This window comes from Monopterus albus, unplaced genomic scaffold (genome assembly GCF_001952655.1).
Source record: "Monopterus albus unplaced genomic scaffold, M_albus_1.0 scaffold283.1, whole genome shotgun sequence".
NCBI classification, from domain to species: domain Eukaryota; kingdom Metazoa; phylum Chordata; class Actinopteri; order Synbranchiformes; family Synbranchidae; genus Monopterus; species Monopterus albus.
Window position 1 is genome coordinate 468,733 of NW_018128163.1, and position 15,450 is coordinate 484,182.

Consider the following 15,450-nt stretch of genomic DNA (forward strand, 5'->3'; position numbering starts at 1 on the left):
GCCCCCCCCCCTTAATCATTCTGTTTCCTGCCACTTCATTTATGGACTACAGGAGCTCCAAGGGAGACAGTTTGTAATTTCCGTTCACGCAGTCGAAGATGGAGACGGTGATGGAGAGGGAGTGCAGCGCGCTGGGGGGGCTTTTCCAGACTGTCATCGGAGACATGAAGGTAACATGAAGGAACGTGACTATTTCTGCTGATCTCTGATTAAAATCGGTGTCGCACACGTGACACAGTCCGGACAGGGCTCCGGCATCAGCCCGCAGGCTCCTTTTGAGCCTGCTGCACAGAACCAGGAAGAGCAGCCGCTTTGTTTCGCCTTTTTCCAGGTCTCCTGGCGTCGTCATTAGGTTGCTAATTATCCAGGAGGGGGAGTAAGGGGCGAGAGGTGGGTGTGTCCAGGTTTGCAGGCTTGACAGCCCGCAGCGTCCTCCCAGCAGGGCTACAGCGTCCTGGGAGGCCGACGCAGGCTGTGCCAGTGCGTCAGGCCAGCGGCTCCCGAGTGCAGGAAGGTTTCACAGCGTTTTTCATTACGGGAGCGATGTTTGGGACTGATTTGGGTTCAGAGGCAGCTGCTGAATAACGAACGAGCTGTGCACAGGTTGCTTTTGCTTTTGTTATTGTGCTGCAGCAGAACAGTAACTGAAACTCATCGTTTCTTAGTCAAATCCGCTGCACAGTAGCGCACAGGAATATGGTTTAAGGAGCATAAATACAACAGCTGAATGATTAACCCATTAGTTGATCACAAGAGAATTAACCGGCGACTGTTTTGATAGTTAATTGTAATTTTTCAAGCATAAATGACCCGACAGGACTCTGCTGCTTTTCTTTGTCTTGCATGATCCTAAACAGAATATTTCGACAAAATGAGTGATGGAAACGTCACGTCGGGCTTTAGGGGCTCGTGGCAAACGGTGATCAGCATTTTCCACCACTCTCTGACCTTTTCCATTAATCGATTGATGGAGAATTCATCTCTTTTGACCCTTTTTGCCATTAGTCAGGGAAAATATCAACAAGTGGCTGGTTCCATTTCAGGAATGTGAGGATTTGGTCACTGTAAACATCTGGAGATGTTTCCAGATGTTATAACCGACCTATGATTAAGTTCTCGTTGAGAAGACGGTCTGCAGATGATGATGATGTGACAGAAACCGTTATTGTTTGGCCCAGTTGAACCTGTTTTCAAGCGACTGGCAGTTTGTAGCTACAGTTTTTGCTCCAGTGTGCGCGTAACGTCAACCATGTATGGACTCGGCTCCTGTCCGGGGACAGACACCGGTGAGACAGTTCAGGGTAATCGCGTGCAGGGCTGGTGCACATCAACCAGCTGTGTGTGCGCTGGGGAGGCGCACCGTGCAGTCACTCACGTGCACCTGTTTCAGCTGTGACATAATAACAGACAGGTGGTTTTGGATAGATACCATGATTGGCTCACAGAGGAAGAGCTGCCACACCCTCTTCCTCATCATCATCATCATCATCTTCTTCCCTCTCCTCCCATCTCTTTCTCCTCTTCCTTGCCACCTGCTCTTCCTTTCCTCAGAGTTCCTTCTATTCTTCCTCCTGCTACTCCTTTTCTTCTTCTCATTCTTATTTTTCTCTTCCTCACTCTCATTTTCCTTTCCTAGTTCCCCTGCCTTCTTTTCCTCCTCAGTCCTCCTCCTCTTCCTTCTATTTTCAGACCAGCCTCCCCCATTTTCTTTTTCTCTTTTCTTGTTGCCCACTTGTAATTTTATTTTTCTTTTTTCATCCTTTCTTCATCTCATTCTTATCTTCCTTTACTGTCTACCAAAATCCTCCTTGTTGCTTTCCTGCGGATCTTCCTCCTTTTCCTTGTCCTCATCCTCCTTTCTGTCCTCTTTTTTCCCTCTGGTCCTCCTCTTCCTCCCCCTCCTAGTTTCTGCTCCTCTTCCTCATTGAGGCTGTTTGTGGTTCACTGTCTCCTCCATAAGACAGATTTTCTCAAAGTTGAAAAATGACCCACATTTGTGGTGCATGTCATTGTGTATCTTGGTGGGGAGCTCTGAATGTGTTTACCAAAATAAATCTGTGACATAACCATACCACTGTCATCAGGTCTTAGAAACACACATGAGACTCACAGCGACAACACTAAATGTAATTCTGCCTTTTCATCGTTGGCTGAAGCCTCCTAACTCCATAAATCAGCCTGCTGTTGAATTTGCACACATGACTCTCAGGCGCAGGTTTTCCTTCAGTGTGGGTGGAGAGATTTTCCTGTCACTGTGGAGACTCCAGTCTGCTGCCTCTCATTGTCTCTGACACGCACAGCTTTTGTCTCTGTGTTTGTACAGTCGGGCTGCAGAGTCAGGTGACTTCATTCATCCTCCAATCTTTGTGTTTAATGAAAGGGAAAGCATGTGAACACGGGGTTAATGAAGCCGGGATCAAACATCTGCTTGTGTGTCTGATATACTGCAGGAACGGAAGAGGTTTGGATTATCCCACTAAAGGGGCAAACACAGGGCTGCACTGTGTGTAAACAGTTTGTTCTACTAGTTAACACAGATGAAAGAGAAACTATAGCTGTGCTGTGTTTGTTGTAGTCATCCTCCCTGTCATATGACAACACACTGAATCCGTTCCGTCCCAGAAAGTACCCGGAACTTGCACTGAGGTAAATCCCCATTCCCTTAATCGTGTCCATGTTTCCCTCATTTGTCTTTTCCTTGTGTCCTGTCCATGTAAGATGTGAGGAGAGAGGAGCTGAAGAAACATGTTTTCTAGATGTCCTTTCCTCATGTCCTTCATCCAAAGTGTCCAATCACCAATGAAAGGGTGTCGGTCCATAAAATACTTCTTTAACAAACAATTGGTAGCCGCAGCCCCAAACCAAGCTGCTGAGGACACACAGCGACATGAGGTGTGTCCGGCCTATGGAGAGGAAAAGGACTGTCACATTTTAAAAGTTCTGACTTAACATCCTTCAAGAAACAAAATCTCCACAGTCGTACGGTCTCAGCTGCAAACTGTCAGCTGATACCTTCGGTCAAAGGAACAGGTGCTTCTCTCCACCCAAAGTCATTAAGCTTCCAATGAACCCTGGTTTTAACAGAAGTAAATTAAGCTGGAGAAGGTTAAAGTGGAGACAATCAGGGATGAAATCGACTCATCATGGGTTTTACTTCTGGGCATTTTTGGCTGCTGGACTACATCTGGGCTCTGCTCAGGAGACAACACTAAGGGTAAATCCCAGTTCTCTTATCTGGTTGCTCCTCACCCAACCCAGAAGTCGTCCCAGTCGAGCGAGGACTGAAGTGACTGCTGGAGGAAAAATGCGCGAGGACACAAGAGATTTTAATTAATAAGTCCCTATCACAGGTAACAGTCCAGAACCCGGAACCTTCTTGCTGTGAGGTGACAGTGCTAACCACTGCTCCAACATACCGCCCAGCATGTGTATTAGATCATTTAAATTTATTTCTGTTAAATGAGTTGATTATAAAAAGTGCCAGCAGTCGGTTTTTGGACAGAATATTATTTGCAACATGAGCAGCCGTCCAGCTCACAGCATGGTCCTAGGTGAGGCCACGTTTCTTGGAGGGACAGTTTCCCACAGCAGACATGCTTTTCTTCCTGTGAGATCAGTTGACTGGCAGGAAGCAGAGTATTGTATCAGCACGGATTTGAAACAAATGTGTTAACATCTGTGAAAAGGGCTGTGGTGAAAACTGCTGCAACCTTGTACCCCCACTGTTGCTGCCAAACAGCCAGGGTGTGTGTGGTTTAAACTAGTGGCACTGAGCGTATTAGCTGAATGCTAATCACTGTTTATCTTGGACTGAGCCGTCGGCGTAATTACCTCCCAGCTAAAATAATCCCACTCTCCTCTGCAGCGGTAGTTGAAACCATTGTATCGGTATCAACAACGCTGTCATGGAAACCTCACGGACAGGGCGAGTGCACTGGCGTCATCACCTCGGCAGACGGGTCACTTTCTGTTTGTTTGTGGAGAGCGACCTGTTGGGATCCTTCTGCGCTCTGCTCTCTGTCGGAGCTCTGACGTGGTGTCGGCCCTGTTCTTAACAGCTGAAATCCACTGGGTTTATTTTTTGTCAGTTTCTAATACCCCACAGATTGCTGGAGTTACTGGAGGATGGGTTCAAAAAAAGCCGGCCACATTTTAGCTGCGTTAATGACAGGTAGCAGGAGGTGTCGGTTCATCCACCCTGCTGTTTCCTTTCATCGGCACTACCTGCTTGACATTCCTCCAGTATCAAATCCACGAAGACCTACTTGGTGATGTGTCCTGGTAGCCGAGAGGTTTGCGATGCTGGTGGTGTAACATCCTCAGTGCGAGTTGAGCTGGAACCCCCTAGAGAGATGGCCGATCTCATTTCTAATGCTCAAAAATCCTCACAGAAGACAGGACAATCTGGAGTGAATTCACTGGCCTTAACGCCACGAAGGAACAGTCGCTGAAGTTTGGGGAGATTTCTGTTGTTTTCTCACACGATCACTGATAAAGAAGAAGCAAACAGGGATTTCTCTGCTCAAAGCTGTGCAGTAGCTCATAGAGCCAAACAAGCACAGTGGTGGGCTGCCGCTGCCGAGCATTGCCATGGTGACAGTTTATGTTCTCAGTGACCGATAGATGGAGTGGCCATGCCCTCACTCGGTGTGTGTCTGAGCACAGAGACAGGGGAGGTAATGAGCGATGGGCATATAAATATAGAAGGCATGATTAATGAGTCATGAAGAGCAGGAAGATGAACTGACAGAAGAACAGACGTGTGTGTGTGTGTGTGTGTGTGTGTTGGGGTCAGGATGCAGACAGGTGTGACCCTCCCCTCTCCACAAATCCTTGTGTCTGAAGCTCAGCTGCAGCAGCAGCGTTACCATAGAAACGGTATCCAGGCGATGACACCGGGCATCAAACGGAAGGAGGCTGAACACACCCAGCTGGGCTGCGCTGTCAGAGCGGGATGAGGCTGGTGAGGAAAGGCGACATGCTGGGATCGAAGCCCGGTGACGTCCTGCAGAGGGAAACTGGGTGCAGCTTCAGTACGTCCTGTGACGTTGAGAGTAACTGGTCACTGTAACTGTGCTTCCACCGCCGCATGGTGATCATGAAGATGTCCCCATGTAGCCAACAACACACACAGTTTGTGAAATAATGCATTGTTAAACTGAGCTGAGGCATCAGCAGTCTGAGTACACTGAAGCAAGTACTGCACTTGCACATGAGTTTCCATTTTCTTTGTCTCCACTGCTTCTAATATACAGTATATCTTTAGGTGCAGTGCAGATTCAAATGTAATCAACAAATAAATAATGATCTTAGATTAAAATAAGACCTTATTGGTCCCTGGGGTGGGGCTCAGTAATCACCCAGCAGTTTACACAGTAATTAAAATGACTGTGATGCACACATTAATGCAGTCATCAGTAATATAATAAGTCTGAAGTGGCTCAGAGCACGATGCTTCTTCCTACATCTCTGCTTTGATGCTAAGACTTGTACTTCTACTTCAGTAAAATCTCAAATGCAGAAATTGTATTTCTACAATGTGGTCATGCTATTTTGACTTCAGCATAACATGTGAGTGCTTCTTCCGCCCCTGATATCTTCATCCTAGTCTTTGTGTGTACTGGAGGTGTATTGCTGTTTCGTCCTGAGGGCAGTGGGATGTATCCCTCCACCATGAGGCAGTAAGGAAACCCAAACACAGACTCTACTAAAACACTAGAACATAATGAATGTATTTGCACACCAAAACGTGGATTTAGTTCTCGACCTTTTCTCTTAACGTACATACGGGATGTGAGTGTTGTGTTAAAATAATATATTTTTCCATTAAAGTGCACATAATGCACACAAGTTAAAAACCCCAACGTGCTCAGACATGGTGTAACATCCGTCACAGGCCATTGGAGTCCAATGTATTGCTCAGGTGTTGTAAGTGGCAGAAGAGACAAAGCGTCCAAAGCTGCAGCTGCAGCTGCCTCCTCACACCCTGAGCCCGTCAATATGTGGTGAAAAGGCTTTGTGCTTCCTAATATTGTACAGGATTCTGTTGAATTTTCACAAAATAATGCCCCATTATTTGAAAGCACCAAGGCCTGTGGCTCTGTCTAAGTATTACTGCATCAGGGGAAAGAATCCGTGCGTTTGGGAACATGTAACACTGGTTTATTATTACTTAGACTAATTCTGACTGAGCTCCAAAAGCTTCCAGAGCTGGGGGTCAGATTATGCATGAAAAAGAGGCCTCCCAGGCTGGTGAAGTACACTTAAAGCACAGTGACACACAAAGTTGCTGTTGATTCAACTTTTACTGTCTGAAGCTCAGTGTCTAAAGCTGTGCACATTATGTTATGAAGTTATTGTGGCTGTCCTTTCTCTGTATACAACATCAGTATAGCAGTGGTCATGTGATCAGGTTTCATATGCAAGGCATGAACGTGTGTTTTATTGGCAGGATTCTCGTGAGAGTTTCAGTGGTAAAAAAAAAAAAAAAAAGAGTAAATCCTGAGGGTAGACTACAGAATCCACTGAGTGAAGACGCTTTAGATCTTTTGCTGCAGAAAAAAAGGCCCCACCCACCCCAAAACATCGGGGGCCTCCTGCTGACATTAGAAGCAGAGCTTGTTTCTGCAGAGGCCCAGCGTTTCCCTCCATGCAGCCAGCTTCCTGCACAGGCATCCAGCTGCAGCATTTGGCTTCTCCCACTTTGTCTCCTATTGAACCTGGTCACAGGACCCAAACTGTATTTGTATGCCGGGGGGCGCTTGTTTGGCTTTTGCTAGAGGGGCTGGAGTAGGTGGGGCATATGGATCAATGGTATTGATCTGTTTGCTCTATGGGTCACACCAGCCTTGGTGTGTTTCTTTTTCAGACATTTAATTAATACTGGTGCCACCTAATGACACACTAGTGCATTCAGTCTGTTTCAGCACAGATCCTGATCATAACGAAGGACAGTGGCCGCCGTGACCTGTCTGGTTTTCTGGTCACTGACACATTTGTGAAGGTTTCAGATTATAGCAACACATTCTCACGACTTAGTCTTTTGCCATCATTTGTTCCCGGAACCTTTAACAGACGCCGCCCCCAGCGCTTCCCAATCAGTCGGGATCTCAGCCAGGTGGCTGGGGGACAGTTGGCAAGAGTCTTCGCTTGAAACAAATGCCCATGGTGCATCACCTGCATGTTTGAGAAAACAACTCTGGTAATTGGCGACTCCATAGTCAGAAGCATGAAACTAGAGACACTGGCGGCCATAGTCAAATGTATTTCTGGGGCCGGAGCAGGCGACATCGATTCCTGTCTGTTGCTGCTGACTAAGGATAAGCGTAAATATGGTAATGTTGTTAGTGACATTGGCGATAACTTCACCAGTCTGAGGTCCCTAAAATTAATGTTGAGTCGGTCGTAACTTTGCTAAAACAATGTCAGACGCTGTAGTTTTCTCTGGACCCATCCCCAGTCTGACCTTTGACGACAGGTGGTGTCCAGAAAACGATGTGGGCTTCATAGACAACTGGAAAACATTTTGAGGAAATGTGGACTGATTAGCAGAGATGACATCCATCCCACTTTGGATGGTGCAGCTCCCATATCTAGAAATATGGACTAGTTTATTTTACAACCTGAATTATGACAACCCAAAGTTGAGACCAGGACACAGGGTCACAGTCTTACATGCCTCTCTGTGTCTCTGCACCCAAAACTCCCAGTAGCCCATAGAGACTGTCTGTCCCCCGACCACCTAAAGTACACTGAACAAAATTATAAAGGCAACACTTTTGTGTTTGCCCCCATTTTTCATGAGCTGAACTCAAAGATCTACGACTTGTTCTATGTACACAAAAGGCCTATTTCTTTCAAATATTGTTCACAAATCTGTCTAAATCTGTGTTAGTGAGCACTTCTCCTTTGCCAAGATAATCCATCACACAAACCGGTCAAGGCAGAAGGCCGCCCACCAAGAGCCGGGGTCTGTCGGAGGTTTCTTTCGTTAAAGGGAGTTTTTCCTCCCCGCTGTTGCCAAGTGCTTGCTCAGGGGGAATTTGTTGGGTGTTCCTCTATAATAACAGTGAGGTTTAGACCTTACTTTGTTAAGTGTCCTGAGATGACTTTTGTTGTGATTTGGCGCTATACAAATAAAATTTGAATAAGAATAATGACTAGGAATTCATTATAAACTGTCCATAATAACACAATCATGTCTCTGTATTTATACAGTCACTGCTGCGCAGCTGATGTTGAAGTTTGTGCCGTGGAGAATGTGTCATTTTCATGGGAATTCACTCCTGTTTTCTTCTCCGTCCTGTTCAGGGCAGTTACCCCGTCTGGGACGACTTCATCAGTAAAGCCAGCAAGCTACAGTCGCAGCTCAGGTAACACACACACACACTCACACACACAGTTTATGTTTCGTAGTCCATGGGGACATTACATTGACTTACATGCATTTCCTGTAGACTAACCCTAACCTTAACCAGAACCACTACTTGCCTAACCCTAAACCTGACCCTAACCTTAACCTAACCCTAAACCATGTTACCACCCTAAAATTCAATTTCTTGCCCATGGGGACCTCAATTTAGGTCCCCACCGTGAAATGGGTCCTCATGAGTTGGTATGGAGTCAGGAAGAAGTCCCCACGTAGCAGGAAAAACACGTCCACATATATATATACACACACACACACACACACACACACACACACACACACACACGTGCTTCCACAGTTGCACCACCACTGGTGGGTACAGACAACATGAGGGGCCACACACTAATAACACAAGCCAGTGAAAAAAACGCTTTGATGTGTGTCGCATTTTAAAAACAGGTCAAATACAAACAAACAAAAACAAGCACATTTATCAACAACACCAAAGAAATACAACAAATAGCTTAGACGTGCACTTCTTGTGTTGTTTGTCTGCTTTACAACACAAAACTAGTTTGTGTGGGACAGTTCTATGTCCCTGTGTGACCCTGGTTGCCTTTGCACCAGAGCACTCAGTGCTACACCACAGTTAACTTTAAACATGTCCTTATACACTGGTGGGTGATGGGTCATATGCTCATGCTTTTCTGCGGAGGTCGACATTATTTCAGTCGTCTCATTGGGGTTTCAAACATTACACATGTGTGCACTAGTGGTACACACACATCGACGCTGTGTACAACCTGAGCTCATGAAAATCCAGTCAGTTTGTTTCATTAAGTGTTTAAATGTCAAGCTCGCCTCTCCTGCTCTGTTGCGTCTGTGGTTCATGGGCACGTACGCACACACACACACACACACACACACACACACACACACACACACACACACACACCACAGAAGGTTATATACACGTAGAAGCACACGTAGAAAGGTGTGCATATATACACACTGTAGACTCTTGCACGTCGCTGCCTCAGAGCCAGTGCATCAGCTCTTCCTGCCGTTAACACCCACCTCTATGTGCACACACACACCTGTACAACTCAATTAACCTTCTGTGGCTGCCAGAGATTAACGACGCCACCATGAAGTCACTGTCAATGAGACGGATCAGCAGCGGCCTCCAGAGGGTCTGCGCTGGGCCAGAGGTCACCAGAGGTCAAAGCCGACTACAAACACTTCATTCTTCCTCAGTTAGCCTCTTGTTAGCATCAGCCTGTTGAGACACGTAAAAGCTTTAAAAAAAAAAAATCACATTTTACATCATAAAATAAAACATGAAGATGTTTAATTTTAGGACCTTATTTCATGCATCTTAACCAAAAACCCAAAAAAGCACAGACTTTGGGCCGATGGAACAGGAAGTGTAAAAATGCAAACATGCCTCAAACTGTTTATTTACAAACTGTCGAAGCATATGCCTGCCATGGCGTTAGCTTACTGTGCTATAGCAGAACTTTCACCAAACGCAAACCGTGCCTGCCCAGTCACAGCAGGCAGGCCTGCCAGTAAGATACAGTGAATTTATCAAATGGAACTGCAATGTCATTTATCAAATTTGAATCCACAATCAAGGAAAATATCAAAAGTTAATTGTGTTTAAGTGGATATTAAAGTAGAATGTGATGAAAAAAAAATTAAATACTATATGGAAATTATCCAAAACAAATGATTAAAAGGTTCAGTGTGATATTTTGCTCTGTCTTTGAACACATCAGAATCAGTGCTCCAAGAACTAGAATTTCAAAAGAAATTGAAGCGACTATTTTGTAGGCGATCTACCTGTAAACTAAACCGCCCTCTGTTGTGTCTCCCAGGATGACGGTCGTGGCAGTTGCCGCCTTCCTGGACGCTTTTCAGAAAGTGGCCGATCTGGCAACCAACAGTCGAGGTAGGATGGGCGTGTGTGTGTGTGTATGCCATGGGCACATCTCAGTGAACTGTGTTGTTATTGTCAGGCAGCGTACACATTTTTGTGAGGTTTAGACCTGTTGATTTGCAAGTTTCCGTTATTAACACCCGATCAGCAGAGGCTGTCTTCTCGATCACCTGACTGGAACATCAGTAGGGGTCACATCCTGGATCTATTAAATGAAGCAGGAAGATGTGGTTGTGTGTGTTCAGATGTGTGTGTTTGTGTGTGTCTCACGCAGATACACTGTTCAGTGGTAAACTATGAAGAACTGTGTTTTTTTTCTTGAAGTCTGTCTCTTGTTTTTGTGAACCCCACAGGGAAATACTAGTGTTTAAGGTGGACTTGTGTGTGTGTGTGTGTGTGACCATGCTGGATGTGGCCCATCTTCCTGTCGAGGCGACTTGCTGTCATAATGAGAGCCGTGGCTGAGGAAACAATCTGTCACTGTGACAATGATTCTGGGGCTCTGGGTCACAGCTGCTCTCTAATCAGCTTTTGTGTGCGTGTGCGTGTGTGTGTGTGTAGCTGGTTCACTTGTATGTAAAATTATTGGCTTCTGTCAGCAACTGCAGGGATGATTAGAGGCGTATGGATCCACGCCCCTCCACGCCAGTCGTCCTCCCCACAGCTCACACACATTTTTAATGAAAACGTTAAAGAAGAGGTTGCTGCTAACCGACATTCAGACTTACCTGGCTGGGGTTTTCAATGCGACTGGGTGGGAAATGTTGCACATCAGTCAGCTGCATTGTCAACGTGGTATTCAGGATTTTTTCTTGTGTGTGTATCTTTGAGGTCTGGTGATTTGCTTTCTCGCTGAAAGATTGTTAAAGCTGAGATTTTTATATATTTTAGATCCGTCTATGTTTATGTCCGTGTCTTACAGTCGTCTTCCTCCCTGACTTTGCTGGTGCATTGCTGCATTTCTTGGCATGGTACCACCGTCTGTGGATAAGTGGTATAAATTCAGTTCATTTTTGTTTCTGTGGTGCCAAATCACAGCTAAAGTCATCTCGGGACACTTTACAAAGTGAGGAAAAATCAACAAATCCCCCTTGAGCAGCATTTGGTGACAGCGAAAAGGAAAAGCTAAAGTGACATGATCATCTTTGTGCACTTGTGTGTATGTGTGTCCTTGTGAGTGTGCACGAGACAAAGTGGGGAATCACTCATGAACAAAATGCCTCCTCAGTGTTAAATGACAGGTAAAGTTTAAGAGACACACAACTGGTGTGGTATAGAGGAGGGTTTCCAACCTGAGGCTCGAGGACCTCCCAGGGGACAAAATAAATGTATGAGGGATTTTAAAGTGAGTAACAAGAAGAAAGAGGGGAAAACAGAGAATTCCTGGAGGTTTCTTGGAGAATTTGAAGCAAATATCAATATCGCTCCTTAACAGTTAAAAAAACAAACCAAAACACAGGAACATCACAGACAGGGAAATAATGTGTGAGCTTTGTGTCTAAGATGTTGGTGTTGTTGGAGCTGCAGACAGTGATGTGTTGTAAGAGGTTGTGCCTGTCAGTATTCATCCCTGTTGTGTTGCATTTCTACAAGGATGGAAAGATGTGGGAGGTGAGGAGCAGAGGGAAGTAGCCCTGGAAATGGGAGAAGTGTGACATTTTAGACTGAAACAGAGGGAGGGACGGCAGAAAAAGATGGATGGATGGAGGGGGAGGAAGGGAGGCTGTTGGCTGTCATGTCCGTCCAGCTGCTGCTGGTGCTCCTAGCAACGAGATGGAAATCGCTGCAGGTCTCGCTCTGAGCGTCACAAGCTCATCTCATCTCCATCTATCATGGAGCTCTCATCTATCAGGAGCATCAGCTGTTCCCAGTTATCTGCTTTATACTGGCATGTATTCCATGAATTGATCAGTCTATTGATAAAATATTAATAATGTTCTATTATCAAACATGATGATTGTGGCTAAAATGTTAAATACAGGTGGTTGAAACCAAGAATATTCACTGTGACTGTCTTTGAAATCAAAATAATTCACAGAAGATTTTAAATTTTTTAAATTGAAATAAAACCAATAACCAGTCCAGGTTGGAAGCCACTGCTGACGTCAGCAGAAGCCTTGCTCTGTTTTCCTGTTGTTTTAAGAGAGTTTCTGATAAATATTGCAGTGTCACATAATTAAGATGCAAACATTTCTTAAATACAGTCAAAAATGAGAAACATGTTTACTGTTGGACTTTGATGGTGGTTTTCTGTAATATATGAAATTAATCTCATCTACTTGGACATGATGCAGAATAAATGACTTAGCAGTTGTAATAAATGATTTATTGATTTATTTATTTCAGCCCTTGTAGCGGTCCATTCAGAAGTCAGGAAGACTGAGTTTTAATCACAAACTGTCTAAAATTAGGACAATAATGATTTAAAAAACAGGAAAATATCTTTGTTTCCATTGGAAATAAAAGCAAATCAAAGAAGAGAGAGAGAGCTGCTTTAAATGTCTTTACTCTGTGACTGTATTGTGTTGACAGTTGGAGCCTAACATGGAGGATCATGGTCTTACTGTATCCAACACACACACACACACAGGAAATCAGCCACAGCAGGTGACCTCTCTCTCTACCTGACTGTGTGTGTGTGTGTGTGTGTGTATATATTGATCGGTGGTTACCATAGCAACCTGCTGGCAGGGAGGCCGTCATCCTCTCTGTGCCGGTGAGCGTCGTCACTTTGTCACTGGTCGTGCGAATATGTCACCACTCGGTAACTGGGCTGGAGAGAGGAAAGGACACGGGAGGAGATGGGAAGTGAAAGGACATGGAGAACAGGAAGTGCAGGGATAGCCGGCCTGAATGGAGGGTGTTGAAAAGAGGAGAAAAGGAGCGTAGAGAAGAAAGGAGGAGAGATCAGAAGAAGTGAGAGGATGGGGAAAAGGAGTGGGGGCAGGAAGAGGGAAGGGAGGAAGTGACTGGAAAAATAAAATGATGTACATATCTAGAAATATTTTCATTATTTCATTGTGCATAGGGGTGTGTGATATTGACAAAAAAATGATATCCAGATATTTTCTTAAATGTTGTCGTTAACAATAAGCAGACGATATTTTGCATCCTTGAAAAATGTGATAAATAAAGCCACATTCGCTCTCGTAACTAGTATCTTAATTGTTGCCTATGGTATTATTTGAAACAAGGTTTAAGGAAAACGGGTCACATTTACATAAAACTGAAGCGTTCAGGTATGACAGTTCACAAACACTGAAGTTGCTTTGCAGAATGATTCCACTAATGCTTTGTGCTTTGGTCCCGACGCAGAGCGCTGACTCCGAACGTTTTTCATATTCTATGTGGTGTTTAGTTTGCAGATGGTGGGACATTAACTGGCGAGTTGTCTTTAACAGCAATCGGTTTCTAGCATGGTTTGCAGGTTGCAGCTAAAGCCATATCTCCATCTGAGTGAGGATGATCTACGTCTAGTAATTAGATCTGCCGGAGACTGTCAGGCCGGTGGAGTCTGTATTTTGTCTCCTGGTGATGTTTGTTCACTCAGTTTCCCTTCGTTGTAGCCAGGCCATGTAGTCCAAACCGCGACAACCAGACACAGACCAGAAGCGCACACAGGTGTTCTCACACCAGCTCCAGACAGACCCTGGTTCGTTTGCCCTCCTGGTTCACTGTGCTTTGTTTGGACCTGGTGAAACAGTGGATCTTGGGCCACGAACTCTAGTGCAGGCTGTCTGTGGTGTGGATCCAAGCTAACCACAGGATACATATGAATTCAGAAGCTGTTAAATCCAGCTGCTGATCGTGGAAACTGTCGAGCAACATGTCTCGTTAAGTGATTTGTATCATTAGGCCAGATCATGTGGCGGCTGAGAATGACTGAAATGTGGGTTTCATTTTGCAGACGACACACATCTGTCACCCGTTAGAGCTCGTCTGCACTGCATGCTGGTGTGTGTTTCAGACAGAACGTAGTGAGGAGACTCCCCATGGAGGCTGCTGCAGTGTTAGTGTGTGTGTTGGCGGGCTGAGTCTTCACAGCTCACAGATGGCCTCCTTTGGCAGCTCCTCATCTAGGTGAGTGATGTCATATCTGCAGTCGCCACACAGCAGACTGTTAGGACGCTTGTCAAGGTCAGATAGAGGTGAAGCATTGAACAAGCAAAGCTTGGCCTCTTTTCAGTTTAGAGGGGAGCTGTGGAGGTTGTGCCCATCAGAGTATTTCCAGGTGTCGGGCTGTAGTTCTGCTCGATGTGTGAACAGTGTGGCATTAAAAAGAAGTGACCTGAAACAGTCTGACCCTCCTCATCTCTGCTTGAGGCTCTGGACAACATTAGCATCACACACCAGAATCTGTCAGACTGTCAGTGGTGGATTGTGGGTAATGTAGGCACCAGGTTTTGGTAAAGGAGGAGGTGTGGAATAAAAAAAAGACAATCTGCTGCATCAGTTCTGAGCCTTTTTTTTAAAAACTGCTAAATTGATGCAGTATCCTTTAAAACTCAAAGTGAACAAAATCAATAATCTTTTAACAGCTTTAACAAGATCAATAGTCTGATCACATTTGTCCAGCAGGCTGTTTGGTTCTTTCTCCAGCTGATGGTTTTGGGAGTTTTGTGACACACGTATTGTGTTTTATGTGGAAGTAGCTGGACAAGGAGTGTTGTCTGTGCAGTTTGTTATGTAAAGATGTTGTCTACTGCAGTAACCGTCCTCCTCCCTGTCAGTCCTCCTCTGTCTGAAGCAGTTTACCCACTGTTCTTTCTGTTGTTGAGACTCTCATTTGTCGTTTCTTGGTCTGTTTTCCTTCTCTCTTTACTCTTCATCTCTGCCCCATGTTCTGTCAGTGCCTTCTTTTTACTGCATGTCGCACTCAGTAGCTATGTGCTCCCATACTTCAGGGTCCAGGGGGAAACCTGAGCTCCACTGTCAGTTGCTGCTTTACTTAAAACCCCGTTGCATTTCACTGGAGCCTCACATTGACCTGTTTCCGCCGTAGGAACCAGTTGATAAGAAGTAGCAATAATATTTCAAGTGTTTTTCTTTTTGTTCTTTTTTTTTTCTGATCCAAAATGTGGAGCAGCTGCCAGAACAGGATGGTTTAAATGGCTTCAAGTTACATGTGATACTGACGTCC

At 45.1% G+C, this 15,450-nt stretch overlaps 1 protein-coding gene across 1 annotated transcript in view; it reads left to right on the forward strand.

Moving 5' to 3' along the window:
• Positions 1-6: 6 nt before the first annotated feature.
• Positions 7-15,450, forward strand: part of LOC109973190 (metastasis suppressor protein 1-like) — a 43,015-nt gene continuing 27,571 nt past the window's right edge. Inside the window, 3 exon segments of the mRNA XM_020622593.1 lie at positions 7-170; positions 8,311-8,372; positions 10,249-10,322. Of these exon segments, the coding sequence (XP_020478249.1) occupies positions 99-170; positions 8,311-8,372; positions 10,249-10,322 (208 nt within the window). The 5' untranslated portion in view covers positions 7-98.